This window comes from Impatiens glandulifera, chromosome 8 (genome assembly GCF_907164915.1).
Source record: "Impatiens glandulifera chromosome 8, dImpGla2.1, whole genome shotgun sequence".
Taxonomy (NCBI): Eukaryota; Viridiplantae; Streptophyta; class Magnoliopsida; order Ericales; family Balsaminaceae; genus Impatiens; species Impatiens glandulifera.
In genome coordinates, this window is record NC_061869.1 from 7602540 (window position 1) to 7617115 (window position 14576).

A 14576-nucleotide genomic window follows, 5' to 3' on the forward strand; every position below is an offset into this window, starting at 1 on the left:
CCCATATTATGCTGACTCCTAGCTTCAATCATTCACTTTTTAACACCATAGCAATTTAACACCATAGCAAAATAAATGTCATGGTGATCCACTTAATACTAATCTCCCTGAAAAAGGAGAATGTTTGGAACTTGGCTTTGGAAAAAAACATGTATCTAATCTTTCTGCATCACTAAAGGGGTTTTGAGCATAGGACAAAAACACCATAAAAAATAAAATAAACATATACAAGCAAAAACAAATATTATGATGCCTCCACATGCAGACTTCTCATTAAACAATCCATTAATTAGACAATGATATACAAGTCTTCCACAAACAGGATTTTACAATCTTAGTAATAAATCCAATACAGGAAAGGAAATTGTGAAATTCGTTTCTGACAGGATAACAATTAACAAGCTGCTGAAGGTACCATGTCAAATGGATTTCCCAATGCCGCTACATTACCCGGACGCGACAATACAATCTGTATCAATCAAATAAGAAATTTTTATGCCACTAACTTAACCTGCAAAATCTGATTGACAAGAGTCACAAGACTGCGTGAAAAAAGAAAGGCATGCTACCTGATAATTCCCGAGGGTGCATGTTTTGAAGCCGGCTGCACAGTAGTCGAAGTAATACTCCCATGTTCGTATGAACTTGTCATCGAATCCCAACCGAATTATGTCACTGGAAATATGTTAAGAGAATTTAATATTTTTTTTCAGATAACAATCATGATTTTTATTTTCTTCATACCTTTGATGCTCCAGGAAGTTTTTTTTCCAATATCTAAGTGTTTGGTAGAAATGGATGCCTATATTCTCACACTGCTCAATACTGAATAATCGAAAGACATTATCAAATATTTGGTAAGAGAGACGAAAAAAGGTCGATGATTGTCAACATATTATGAAGGAAAATGTTACCACATCCTGGATGAAGTCACCATTGCTGATATTACTCTACCTAGAGAAGGAACACAACAGCCAGGGAAAATGTATTCCTTTATAAAATCCGAACTGTGCCTGTAACCGTCATACCTTTCATCTGAAATTGACGTGAACTAAGGAAAAAAACAAAATGTTGTAAAAGTTGGCTATTTGAAACAAACATTATAACATCTTTGAATTTGGAATAAATTTTTTGGAACATATTTACCTGTAGGACAAGGAGCCCATCTTCTGCCAATAATGATTCACAACTGTCAAAAAACTCATCCATATATTCATGGCCAACAGCTTCAATCATTTCACTGTTGGCACCATAGCAAAATAACTGTCATGGTGATCCACTTAATTCATAGCTCTATAACATATTTATAAAGATGAAATGACTTGCCAAGAAATTATTCTGTCAAATTTGTTGGTACTGGCCATCTGACGATAATCACAAAGTAGGAATCTTATTCGATCCTGAAAAGACAACAAACTCACTTAAATGTAAATATTATTAAGAAACAAATTTCATTTCAAGGATAAAATCATAAAATGTGATTGCCTGAAGACCAGCTTCCTTCACTTTCATTTCTGCATAAGTTAGTTGTTCCACAGACAATGTGATGCCTGTATATTTACAACCAGTTTGCTTCACAACTTCAATGGCTAGACTTCCCCAACCGCTCCCAATTTCAAGGATTTCATGTGTCTTGTTAATTTTTGCCTAATTTTTCAAAAGAAAATGTTTTAATGATTTTGTTTAATCAATTAAACAATGAAATCCAAAGCTGAAGAAATTGTTGAGGTAAGTAGCTCTTACTTTTTTAATCAAAAGAGAAATTTTTCTTAATTGTGCAGTTTTCAAGTCTTCATCTGCTGCCTGCCAGCAGATAATACATTGGAAGGATTTAGAAAATGTATGAATAAGATGAAAAGAAGATAAACTTTGACCTTAAAGATTGCACAGGAGTATGTCATTGTTTCGTCCAAGAACAAAGCAAAGAGTTGGTTACTCTATAAAAATAATAATAAATCAAATGTAAGAATATGTATGGTTAGAAAGATAAGCTCATCAAATTCTAATCATAACCATTTGTACCAGGTCATAATGTCGAGATATATTCCTGCGAGCCTGTGTAAGAGTATTTCGTCTAGAAACATGCTCAAGGAAATACTTTGCCGATGAAATGCTAGCCGTGAAAAACAATGGCGTCCACCAACCCCTAAAGACAAAGATGATTTTTCTAATTTTATCAATCATGATTAACTAACTTATTGAACAAAAAATTACCTTCTTTTGGTTCTTTTGGTAGAGCTTGAAGTAGATGTTTTTAAATCTCTGATTGCAATGAAAATCTGCAGATATGGAAAGCATTTGACTACTCCATGAAGAAAAGGAAACATCAAACCAACCTCAAATTCACTACCTTAAATTCACTGTCTTACCATAAATAGGTTTTGAAGACCTTCATCTTTATCAACTAATGAAAAATCCCCATTAATGTATGCATCTGCCAAGCCTAAATCAGCTTGTGTAGCAACCTACCAGAGAAAAACATCCATAAGAGATGGTATCTTTGCTTCTTCTTCTTTTTTATTCAACGCATAATCCTAATTTTCTTTCAAGATGGAAACTTGCCACAGCATGTTACCTTCCAATAGAATTGAGGACTATGTATTCTCAGTGTAACTTTAAGTGGGCATTTCTTCTTGCTTCCTTCAAAGGTGAACATTGTACCTCCTTCCTCCAGCAAACTACCATGCGAAGAAAAGACATAAGAATTGACAAACAACAAAAATCTACTTTGCGACTAACTCTAACCATAGAGTGAAAATGAACATCCGCTGAAAGTATTAAATTTTCCATAAGAGCCTTATTGATAATTGAACAAAAATGATTCCTAAAGTGGCCCCTTTGGAAACACTTTCTGTTTCTGGATCTAAATGATGATCCAGATAAGAAACCGTTAATAGATTTGTTACTTGTTAGTTTGTGTCTTACTAAATTTTGTTTCCAAACGAGATATCTGATAGAAAAAATTGACAAATTACAAAAATATGGAAAAATCATCCGTTTGTAGGACTGCAAACATGTCATTGAACTTACATTAAGCAACCAGTAGATACATGATGTCGAAGGAACCTAGTAACAAAAAGGCGTGCTCCTGTTTCTAGAAAAGATGGTACCATATGTTTTGGATTCTCTAGAACAGCATATTTTTTGTTGAGCATACTATGTGCAGCAATTAGGCCAGCCTGTAAAATGTTCTTTTTAATTAATGGTCAAAATATTCAAGAACCTAAACAAGAAATTATCTTGTGCACTTAGATAAGCAAGGATTACGGAATGGATGATACCTTTAGTCCATCCTCGTAGGATCCATTACCTGAAATAAAATCAAGTAAATAATCCATCTAACTGAGTCCTGATTTTGTGAAGCAGTTATTTATGAGAATTATTTTTCTTAATGAGTTTCTGAGGAATTGAAAATTCTAACCCTGGTATGCTCCGCAAAACCATATTCCCCTCTTTCCTTGAATATGGTAAAGCTCGCGGGATGCTTTTGAGGCTGCAACTGATGGAACAGGATGCCCAGTAGTCCATTTGAGCAACACAGGTTGTGGAGTGTAAAAAGGGTTGACAGTTACTAGATAAGGCAGACCTTTCTCTTCAATAATCTACATCGTTAAAAGTGTTATGTAAGCCATATAAGAATAGAATCACTATATATTTTTTTACAAACCTGCAGCACATTGAGCCAGTAAGTCACACAAAATCTTCCGTCAATAGTTCCAAGAAAATTCCAAGCACTCCATGCTGATGGGTTTCGAGGCATCAAGATCTCGTCACGATGAAGGAAAAACTCACTGCCATGAAGAGTCCGTTAGAGATACTAAAACGGATGAAACTTATTCACAAATTCCAACTTTCAGCAACAAAATGTAAAACTATAGCACCTGTAGACATATTGAAAAGCACCAAGTATTCTCCTTTCGTCATATGTTGCCTGTTCACCTAACATCTTAAGAGCATCGGGAGCATGGGCAGCAACAATGCATCCAGAATACAATTCTTGTGAGCCATCTTCACAAGTTATAATGCAACCTGCCCAAATTCCCCTTTTCATTTTGAGAATCTATGCATAAACTCATCCCATTTATGAATCCATAAGACTTGTGTGTAAACATGAAAATCAAATGATGAACTGATTGCTCACCGTCATCAGTTGTTGAAATGGACTGGATTTCACATTGGCTTCTTATTTGACAACCCAGACGTTGTAGTTCTTCTTTCACCTTTGATTCATTTTGCATTTTCAGTCAGAAATGTTTGCAATAAACATATTATCGGTGAGAACCAAGTATGATGATGAAACTACCTTTGTTACATAATTTTGGGAATGCTGATTGACTGTAAGCCGCTGAGTACAGCCAAAGAGCTGGCGGAAAATAAACACAAATGCAGGATAACTTAAAAAACGCAAAATCATCGTAGCAAGAAAAAGTAAGAAAGTATACCTGTAGCAAGTGATCATGGTTACGGAAGTAGGAAAGAACAGAATATGCGGTTAGATGTTTTACTTCGTCTGAGGGGCAAGACCAGATTGATGCACATATTGGAATCTAGGGTACAGAAATGATGATCCATATAATTAACGATTCCAGCAGCAAATAAGGAATTAAAGTGTGGCTTACAAGATATGATTTCTGAAACAAATCAGAGTAACCGCGCGATTCAATGAAATTCCCCAATGTTTCATGAATACGAAGATCAATCTCTTCATTTTGCTCATGCTCTTCTTCCAGGTACCTGATGCAATGTTTAAACGAATCATCTTTGATCTTCTCCCGCTTGAATTATTAAGTAAAGTTTACTGTTTCTAATTCTCTTTAGCGACGGAAAATTATCAATAATGACGGTATTTCTCGTTATTATTGACATTTATGTACAAAATATTTTAGGCAAACCGGGGCTAGAACCCGGGTAAGAAGGAAAGAAGGTCCGACATCTATCCAGACCCGCAACCCATCTATTTCGTCTTACCTCTTCCAGAACCCTTGGTTGCTAGAGAGTAAGCCAGAACCCTGCCTTATTTATCCTAATAACTTCGTTACCAAAAAGGAAGCTATGAGCCTTTTGAAATCCGGAAATGCGCTGGTTGGAAGAGAAGGTACAGAAAGTTGAATGCAGAAAGTTTGGAAAAACATCTCTTAAAGTATTTAACCATAAAATAGATTATGCTCATGCTCTAGTATATACTCGCTACGGAATCTCTTTTACATACATTCGCCAGTCTTCTTAAAAGATTTTTTAAAAATAATTCATTTAATAAAAAATCGTTTAAGAAAAACAATGGTTAATATTTCGTTACATTACAAATTTTAAAAATTTTAATGGAATCACATTTAAACATATGCATGTAATTCATTATATACAAAAACAAACTATGTTTTCATGTTATATTTTTATTAAGAAAAACATTTATTTGATTAAACAAATTAAAGGGTAAAAATATTTTATTTAAAGTTAGAAAATATTTTAATTGATGAATGAATAGTTGAAATGATATTGATTTATTTAAAAATTATTTAAATAATCTTTATCTTAAAAAAAATGAAATATACTTCCTAAAAATTCACACACAAATAAAAAAAGAAATTTTTCAGAAAATAATATTTATTAATTCAAATAGTGTAAGCTATAAAAATATTAAATCTCTTTTTCTGGTTGGTAAATTATTAGTTTCAGTTAACATATTGCATGACTTCTTTTTAAAATAAATAAACAATTTAAATAGTAATTTAAGCTATAAAAAAATAAATATGATAAAAGGGGCCAAACTTAATAATTAAGAGTAAATGTAAAACAATCAAATATATTCTAATTTGGCCAACATATCATTCTATTAACATTCCTTAATTTGTTCGTTTCAGTTTCAGGTTATTTAAATAATCGGGAGGGAGAAAATAATGATTATGTGTGATGATTTTGAGAAAATATAATGTTTTTGGTAAAAAGACATAAAGAGTATTCATATATATAAATAAAATAAATAATAATAATTTAAAATAGAAAGTATTTTAGTATTTTGGTTAATGAATTGATTGATTTAATGAATGAGAGAGAAAATGATGTGATAATTGATTTTGTTGAGTTATTTAAAAAACCTGAATAAGAATTCGGCCTTAAAAAAAATTTCAAACAAATAAAATAAAAATAAAAACAATATTTGTAGATTCATAACAGAACCGTGATAAAAACAATGAAGTTAAGAACGAAGTAAGATTGCATATCAAGCCACTTGTGTAAAGAAAATCATGTCTAAAAATAGTAATAATAAACTAAAATGGTAATGGTCATATTTGGGCCCACAATGTTCATGTATGGAAAAAAATGGTAATGCTCGGAACAAAATAGCCATTCTTTTAATTTTTTTTACACATTATTTTATTTTTATTTCCCTCCTATACATGTGGTTAGATCATGGTTTTACTTTCTTTTATATTTTGGTTATTCAAATATTTTTTTTCATAATAATTGATATATTATATATATATAAAATAAGATTTTTGATCTTTGTAGAATTAAATTACCTTAGTAAATTATAATTATATTATTTTACCAATATAAAATTAAACAATATTAAGAACTCAAAGATTTTGAGATCTAAAATTAATTTATTCTCAAATTTATATAAATAAACGCTTATAACATAGAACTCTGAAATAAATAAATAAAAGTATTTTAAAAAAATAGAAAAAGTTGAATAATTAGAATAATAAATTAATATTTAAAATTGATGGTCATCTTTAAACCATCCTAATAAGTTAGATTAACAATTCTAAGTAAAAAATCACGTAACAAACATGCCCAGTCATTAATAAATTTTTCATCTTCTATATTTTTAACTATTTCACTTAACTAACCTTTTATTTATATATATATATATATATATATATATATATATATATATATATATATTTCTTAAATGGTAATGCAATAAAATTATGAAATAAATAATAGTTTAATCACCGTAATATAACATTATAAAGAGAAAATCATAATATATATATTTATTTTTTATTTTCATAAGTATAAAAAATGATGAGTCTTCATAAGTGCTTAGCCACGTACAATAATACATTAACCTAATCTATATATATATATATATAATGATGCTTAATTTTTAAAGTGTCCGGATTGCCGGGTCGAGAGCTGTGGTTAATTTGGATATATGTGAGAGTAAATGGATATTTGGGTCGGATTATGGGTTGATCCGTCCATAAACTTAAAACAGTTAAAAATAAAATAAAAAAAGCTATAGGTATGGTTCGAACTTGCAACCTAACAAAATAAATACAACCTTTTAACCAACTAGGCTAATATCACTTTATATTTTAAACTCCACCTAAAATTTGATAAACGTGTGACATTTTAACAATATAAGTTCAACTTTTTAACTAATTAATCTATATATATATATATAATGATTAATGATGCTTAATTTTTAAAGTGTCCGGATTACCGGGTCGAGAGCTGTGGTTAATTTGGAGATATGTGAGAGTAAATGAATACTTGGGTCGGATTGTGGGTTGACCCGTACATAAACTTAAAACGGTTAAAAATAAAATTAAAACTACTATAGGTATGGTTCGAACTTGTAACCTAACAAAATAAGTACAACCTTTTAACCAACTAGGTTAATAACACTTTATATTTTAAATTCAACCTAAAATTTGATAAACGTGTGACATTTTAACAATATAAGTTCAACTTTTTAACCAACTAATCTATATATATATATATATATATATATAATGATGCTTAATTTTTAAAGTGTCCGGATTGCCGGGTCGAAAGCTGTGGTTAATTTGGATATATGTGAGAGTAAATGGATACTTGGGTCGGATTGTGGGTTGACCCGCCCATAAACTTAAAACGGTTAAAAATAAAATTAATAATGCTATAGGTATAATTCGAACTTGTAACCTAACAAAATAAGTACAACCTTTTAACCAACTGGGCTAATAACACTTTATATTTTAAATTCAACCTAAAATTTAATAAGCGTGTGACATTTTAACAATAGGGGAGCTGCTTTTCCCACCCCCTCCCATATTCCCACCCCCCTCCCTCACTCCTCAATCAACTCTAAAATGACTTATTTAACCCTGCCACCTTTATATATTTACATTTCTTATTTTATTTATTTTAGGGCGGCAGTGAAGGCGACTTATTATTAAAAATATTATGTTTGACTAATTATTAATATATAATATTATTAAGACTTATTATTAAAAATATTATGTTTGAATAATTATTAATATATAATATTATTAAATAAAATATTATGATTATATTAATTATTAATTATTATTTAATAGATAATTTTATTTATAAAAATATTAATAATTATTAATATTATGTTTGACTAATTATTAATATATAATATTATTAATTAAAATTAGAAATAATTATTAATATATAATATTATTAATTAAAATTAAAAATATTATGTTTGACTAATTATTAATATATAATATTATTAATTAAAATATTATAATTAGACTAATTATTAATTATTATTTGATAAATAATTTTTGTAAGTATTTTAATATATATATATATATAATTAATATAATAAAATATTAATTATTTATATTTTATTAAATTATTATATATTTCAATATTTAATATATTTTAAATAATTATAATATAAAAATAATAATATTTTGTATTTTTAATTAAATAAATAAAGTTAAAAAATATTAAAAATTAATTAATTATATTTAATAAAAACACTCAATAATAAAATAAAATAAATAAAATAAGAAATGTGTAAATATATAAAGGTGGTAGGGATAAATAAGTCATTTTAAAATTAATTAAGGAGTTAAGCGGGGGTGGGAATATGGGAGGGGGTGGGAAAAGCAATTTGCTTTAAGAATATAAGTTCAACTTTTTAACTAACTAATCTCTATATATATAATGATGCTTAATTTTTAAAGTGTCCGGATTGCCGGGTCGAGAGATGTGGTTAATTTGGATATATGTGAGAGTAAATGGATACTTGGGTCGGATTGTGAGTTGATCCGCCAATAAAAATTTTACCGTAATATTTTTTTCACAGTTTTTTATATTATTACTCGTGCAAATGCACGAGATACATGCTAGTTTATTAAAAAGAGGAAGTTTCAAAACCGATGTAAATTAGAAGACTAATATTTATTTGTATGAAGATCAATGGAAACATGTTTAAACACAAAGGTAGGAATATTCCCATAATATAAAAAAACGTAAGCTCTACATAAAAAAAATAAACTCCATATAAAATAAATAAATAAATGAATGATCAAATACTTCATAAATATATTTTTTTTGGTAAGAAAGAATAGTGAATTATTCGAAAACAAAGAGATGTTAATTCTAATTTTGAAAGGTTAGATTATCAATGCATTGAATTAACAAAAATGACTTATTTATCAGAAACACCTGAAAAAAATATCAATGCAAAGTAAGAGATCAAATTATCATAATACCTTACAAAGTTTTTTCAAAAACCTTAAAAATAAACAAACTCGAACTAAGTCTCAATCCAAATGTGAAATTTTAAAGGTTTTTTTTTTTTTTTTTTTATATATAACAAGCAATATGGGTGTTCGTTCATTCATAGCTACTCAAAGTTATCCTCCACTTTATTTTAAATCATTATGTAATTTTAATGGGAATCAAAACTTGACACATTTACTTGGATGAATTGATCAGGAAGAAACTTTAAAGTTGTCAAACATTATTATTATTATTATTATTATTATTATTATTATTATTATTATTATTATTATTTTGGTAATGTATCTCCACTCTGACAAAAAAAAAAAAAAACTTTTAATATACTAAGTTCATTTGAAATATTGGTCCAGCCAAAAATCTTGAGGATTAATTAAGTAAAAAGATTCCATTAGTTGTTTCAATTACGATTCTTAACTAAGCTTAAACAACTTTTAAGGGTTGTTAGGGTAATTAATAAAAAAATTAGCCACTAATTGCGCTTGATTAATTATATATATATATATATATATATATATATATATATATATATATATATATATATATATAATGGGTAATTAATAAATCAACTGCAGTTTGAATAAGACAAGAACACTTCTTTCATTTTTAATAACCGCCACAATAATGCAACCGGCCTAACATGTTTTTAAAAACAAAGCTAGTTTAAATAATACCTTAATTTATTTATTCCTAATTAAACAGTCAGTTGCCCACTACTCAATAAAATGTAATCTATTCTTTCCTAATTAAAAATCCCTTAATTAAACATTCCTTAATTTATTTATTCCTAATTAAACAGTGTAGCCCTCCACTAAGCCATATAATTTGTTTAGCCTAATTAGAAAATATGCCCTTCCATATAGTTTGAATTTTTCTTTTTCACTAATCACATGGTCTTCTAATTTAAGGGAGATTGAAATCTATTCTCTTATAGTTTTTGTATAATTTCAGATTTCTAGTTATTTGTGTGCTTAATTATTTTCATACTCTAAATTTTTTTGATGAAAATTTTATTAGTAGTATTTGATATATATACAAATTGAGAATCTTGAAATTCAATAACTTATTTAATATCAAATTAGTAGAGAATTTTTTTTTCTTTTAAACCAAGAATCGATAATCTTCGATATTACAAATACAGCCAATTGTACTTATATTGGTTTTTATTAAAAAAAAATTAGCATGATAAATTTTAAATCTTAGATTCGCCGTTTAAACCCTAGATCCACCGTGATTCGTCGTCAACATTTTACAACTTATTTTCAGTATCATCACATTCTAATAAACTAGATCAACACTTCTCTTAGCATAGAACATCATCATTAAATAAGATAGGATATAAATTTACTTGAGAATATCATCATTAAATAAGATAGGATATAAATTTACCTGAGAAGATCATCATTAAACTTTACAATTTCCCTTAGCATTTTCCAAAAGTATGGATGAATTGCATTCTTCTTTTGGGCAAACAAACTTGAAAAGTTATTTTGGTTGCCCCATTCGAGTTGATGACCATCGTCTAAGCTCATCGAGTAAGACATATATGAAGTTTTCATATCAACTCCAATGTTTTCAAAAAAATTTGCCGTATTCGGATGTGTTACCTGAAATTCATGATATATTTTATGAAAAGCTCCCAAATACCACTAAATTAGTCATGGCTTAAAAAGTTGATTCACAACCCTTACAAACTTAGATCAAGCATTTTAAACTTAACTCTCTCTTTTTTGTAACAAAATAATGTCATTTGTTGTTCACCCCCATTCTATTTCATATTTTGTAAAGACTTATTCTTAATTTAAAGTCATACAAGTTCAAATAACTTAATTTGACTTCATGTATTAGTTTAAACGGATTATATATATATATGTGATTTATATAAAAATGTATAAAATGTGATTTAAAAATATTATCATCTCAACAAACTAAAATTGTATAAAAATGTGATTTAAAAATATTATCATCCAAATAATATTAAATGTTGGAATAGGTGATAACTTGATGTTATTTATTATAAATTATTATTTGGTCATAAAATAAAAACATAATTTGAAAAATAAAAACCCATAAATTATAAAAATATTCAAATAATCATATCAAATAAATCCTAAAAAATAATTATCATCTAAATATTCATAATCAAACAAACTCTAACCAAAATAATAATAATAGTGAATACATCTAAGAGCTTATTTGAATTTTTTTTTTTACTCAAAATTCAATATTTTCTCCATTTTATTCATTATATAACAAAATACTCTTCATTCAACATTTTATGTCTCATCTTTTTATCTCATATATTTAAAGGTTAGGATGATCAATAAACTTTATTTTATTTTTAAATTAAATCAAATACATTTCTATCCAAAATCCAAACAAAACCAACAAAAAAAATATAAAAAAAAGGTATAATAGTTTCCCCAATCTCTCCCCCTCAAATCTCACCGGAATACCTGAATATCCGATGATGAATAATTGGATATATAGCTATATAGAAATATAGTATATAATAATAATTGGATAGATAATTCAGAAGAAAGTAGAAAGGGAGAGATCAATTAATTATCCAATGATTTTTAATATATTTTTTCATTATCGTGAATCATGAATTGATGTGTTGAAACACTTCTACGATCAGATTTCATTAGTTTAGTTATAGAAACATTTTTATAATATTAGAACCGATATGAGTAGGAGAAACTTAAAATAAGGTCGGAACTTACGCGGTTAAACCACGTGAGATCGAGGTCTAAATCAATGTCATTGATAGTGTAGATCTTTGATTGCCTGCCAAAGTAATCTTCGTGGTCGTAAAGCACCACCTCGGCTCCTCCTTTGGCTAGCACATGTGCCACCACTTGGCCATTAATGTTGGCACCTATTATCGCCACCTTCATATTCTTCTCCTTTTGCAAAAACAACTAGATAAGAAAAATAAACTTCTTATTTTAAAACATTTTTAAACATATGCTTAGAGTTAGTAAAATGTAATTGGTTGATATAATATATACTTACCTTAAATGCGAACTCCTAGAATATAGAATCAACAACTCAATTTGTCTTCAATCTTTTTTTCTCTCTTCATCCCTTTTTTGGAAAGAGATCAATATTAGTGAGCATTTATAGGAATAAATATTTGACCAAGGTTGTAGGTGGGATATGTTTAGGATTTTTGAAATTTTAAATAAAAATCATTAACTCATCCAATTAATTTAAATTTTACCAAAATTAAGTAAAAATATTTTAATGTTTTGAGATAGATAGTCTATTATTTTTTATTTTATGTTATCATTTGTTTTTGTGTTTAAAGAGATTCTTATTATTATTTTTAATTATTATTATTTTTAATAGATATTGATAATTTTAAAAAATTGTCAATATTTTAATTAATTAATTAATATATATATAAATATATATATATATATATATATATTTAATTGTCGGGTCGAGAGTTATGCTTAATTTGGATATATATATAAGAGGAATGAATATTTTAGTCGGATTGTGGGTTGACCGGCTCATAAATTTAAAACGGTTAAAAGTAAAAATAAAAAATGTTATATGTATGTTTCAAACATGCAACCTAACAAACATGTACAACCCTTTAACCAACTAGGCTAATAAGATTTTATGTTTTAAATTCAACACCAAATTTGATAAATGCGGGACATTTCAACAATATAAGTTCAACTTTTTAACTAACTAATCTATATATAAATATAATAATGCTTAATTTTTAAAGTGTCCGGATTGCCGGATCAAGAGTTGTGATTAATTTGAATATATATGTAAGAGTAAATGGATACTTGAGTCGGATTGTGGTTTGATCCGCCCATAAACTTAAAACGGTTAAAAATAAAATAAAAAATGATATATGTATATTTTGTATTTGCAACCTAACAAAAACAAGTACAACCCTTTAACCAAATAAGCTAATAAGATTTTATATTTTAAATCAACACCAAATTTAATAAATGCGGGGCATTTTAACAATATAAGTTCAACTTTTTAACTAACTAATATATATATATATAATGCTTAATTTTCAAAGTGTTAGGATTGTCGGATCGAGAGCTGTGGTTAATTTGAATATATACGTGACTCGCTCATAACTTAAAACGGTTAAAAATAAAATTAAAAAAATATATCACATTTTTACTGTAATTTTCTTTCACGGTTTTTATATCATTACTTATGAAAATGCATAGGCTAACATGCTAGTTTTTATGAATAATGATACTGGATTTGGATTGGGAGTTACATAAGATACTAAAGTTGATCAGGTGATAGGAACATAATATCCATGGATCACCTTTTGAATCTATCAGGAACATAGTGTCTTATGTGTGTCATTTTGAAAGTTCTAAGAGCAATAGCGAATATATGTACAAGGCTACCCGAGTTGTAACTTGAGTAACCCAAAATATTATATATATATAACAATAACGATCGGAAAATAACGTCGTTATTGATATTTTCCGTCACTAAAGAGAAATAGTGACAATAAACTAGGTTTATTTTGTTTGTTTGCTTGATATTATTATCATTCTAGTTCGAATAGATTTTGTAAGAATTCTAGCCCGAGTAGATTTCAAACTTTAACTCCAACATTGTCAGAAAGACTCATAATATGAATTAAACGTGACAAGGACGTCTAGTGACTAAATTAAGAAGATTGTAATGTCCCACATTATTAGGAAATCAAAATAAATATGTACTATTATAAGAGTGGAACTAATAGACTATAGATACTTCATAGAAACATTTTAGCATTGGGTTGTGAAGACATAGTGATTTGTATGAGGTATTTGTAGTCTATTTTTTCACCGATAATGTTACCCAAGTTCAGGACATTAGAGATGGTATTAGAGTCGACCCAGTAGTAAAAACAAAATGTTACTAGAGCTATTTATTGATTTTTTGAAAACAAAATGTCATGTGAATCAAGGAAAGAGATTGAGATTATGAATGAGACTAACTTGATGAGAGATTCCGTTATGGTTGAGAAATCTATATAAATTTAAACTTTTTATAAGAGTGTAGACTATAAATACATTCATGTGGAGGTGATTACGACCAAT

At 28.0% G+C, this 14576-nt stretch overlaps 1 protein-coding gene across 1 annotated transcript; it reads right to left on the reverse strand.

The window, feature by feature from the left end:
- Positions 1-506: 506 nt before the first annotated feature.
- On the reverse strand, positions 507-12392 carry LOC124912860. The gene is made up of 23 exons (XM_047453499.1): positions 12219-12392; positions 10882-11099; positions 4620-4734; positions 4443-4547; positions 4304-4363; positions 4142-4220; positions 3882-4029; positions 3668-3791; positions 3422-3602; positions 3282-3310; positions 3031-3179; positions 2576-2678; positions 2370-2465; positions 2215-2279; positions 2023-2146; positions 1875-1937; positions 1744-1803; positions 1486-1647; positions 1327-1400; positions 1147-1240; positions 915-1051; positions 745-825; positions 507-675 (listed from the first exon to the last, which is right to left on the reverse strand). Exons 1-23 carry the CDS (start codon positions 12390-12392, stop codon positions 507-509), a joined length of 2610 nt encoding a protein of 869 aa, XP_047309455.1.
- Between the last annotated feature and the right edge of the window lie 2184 nt (positions 12393-14576).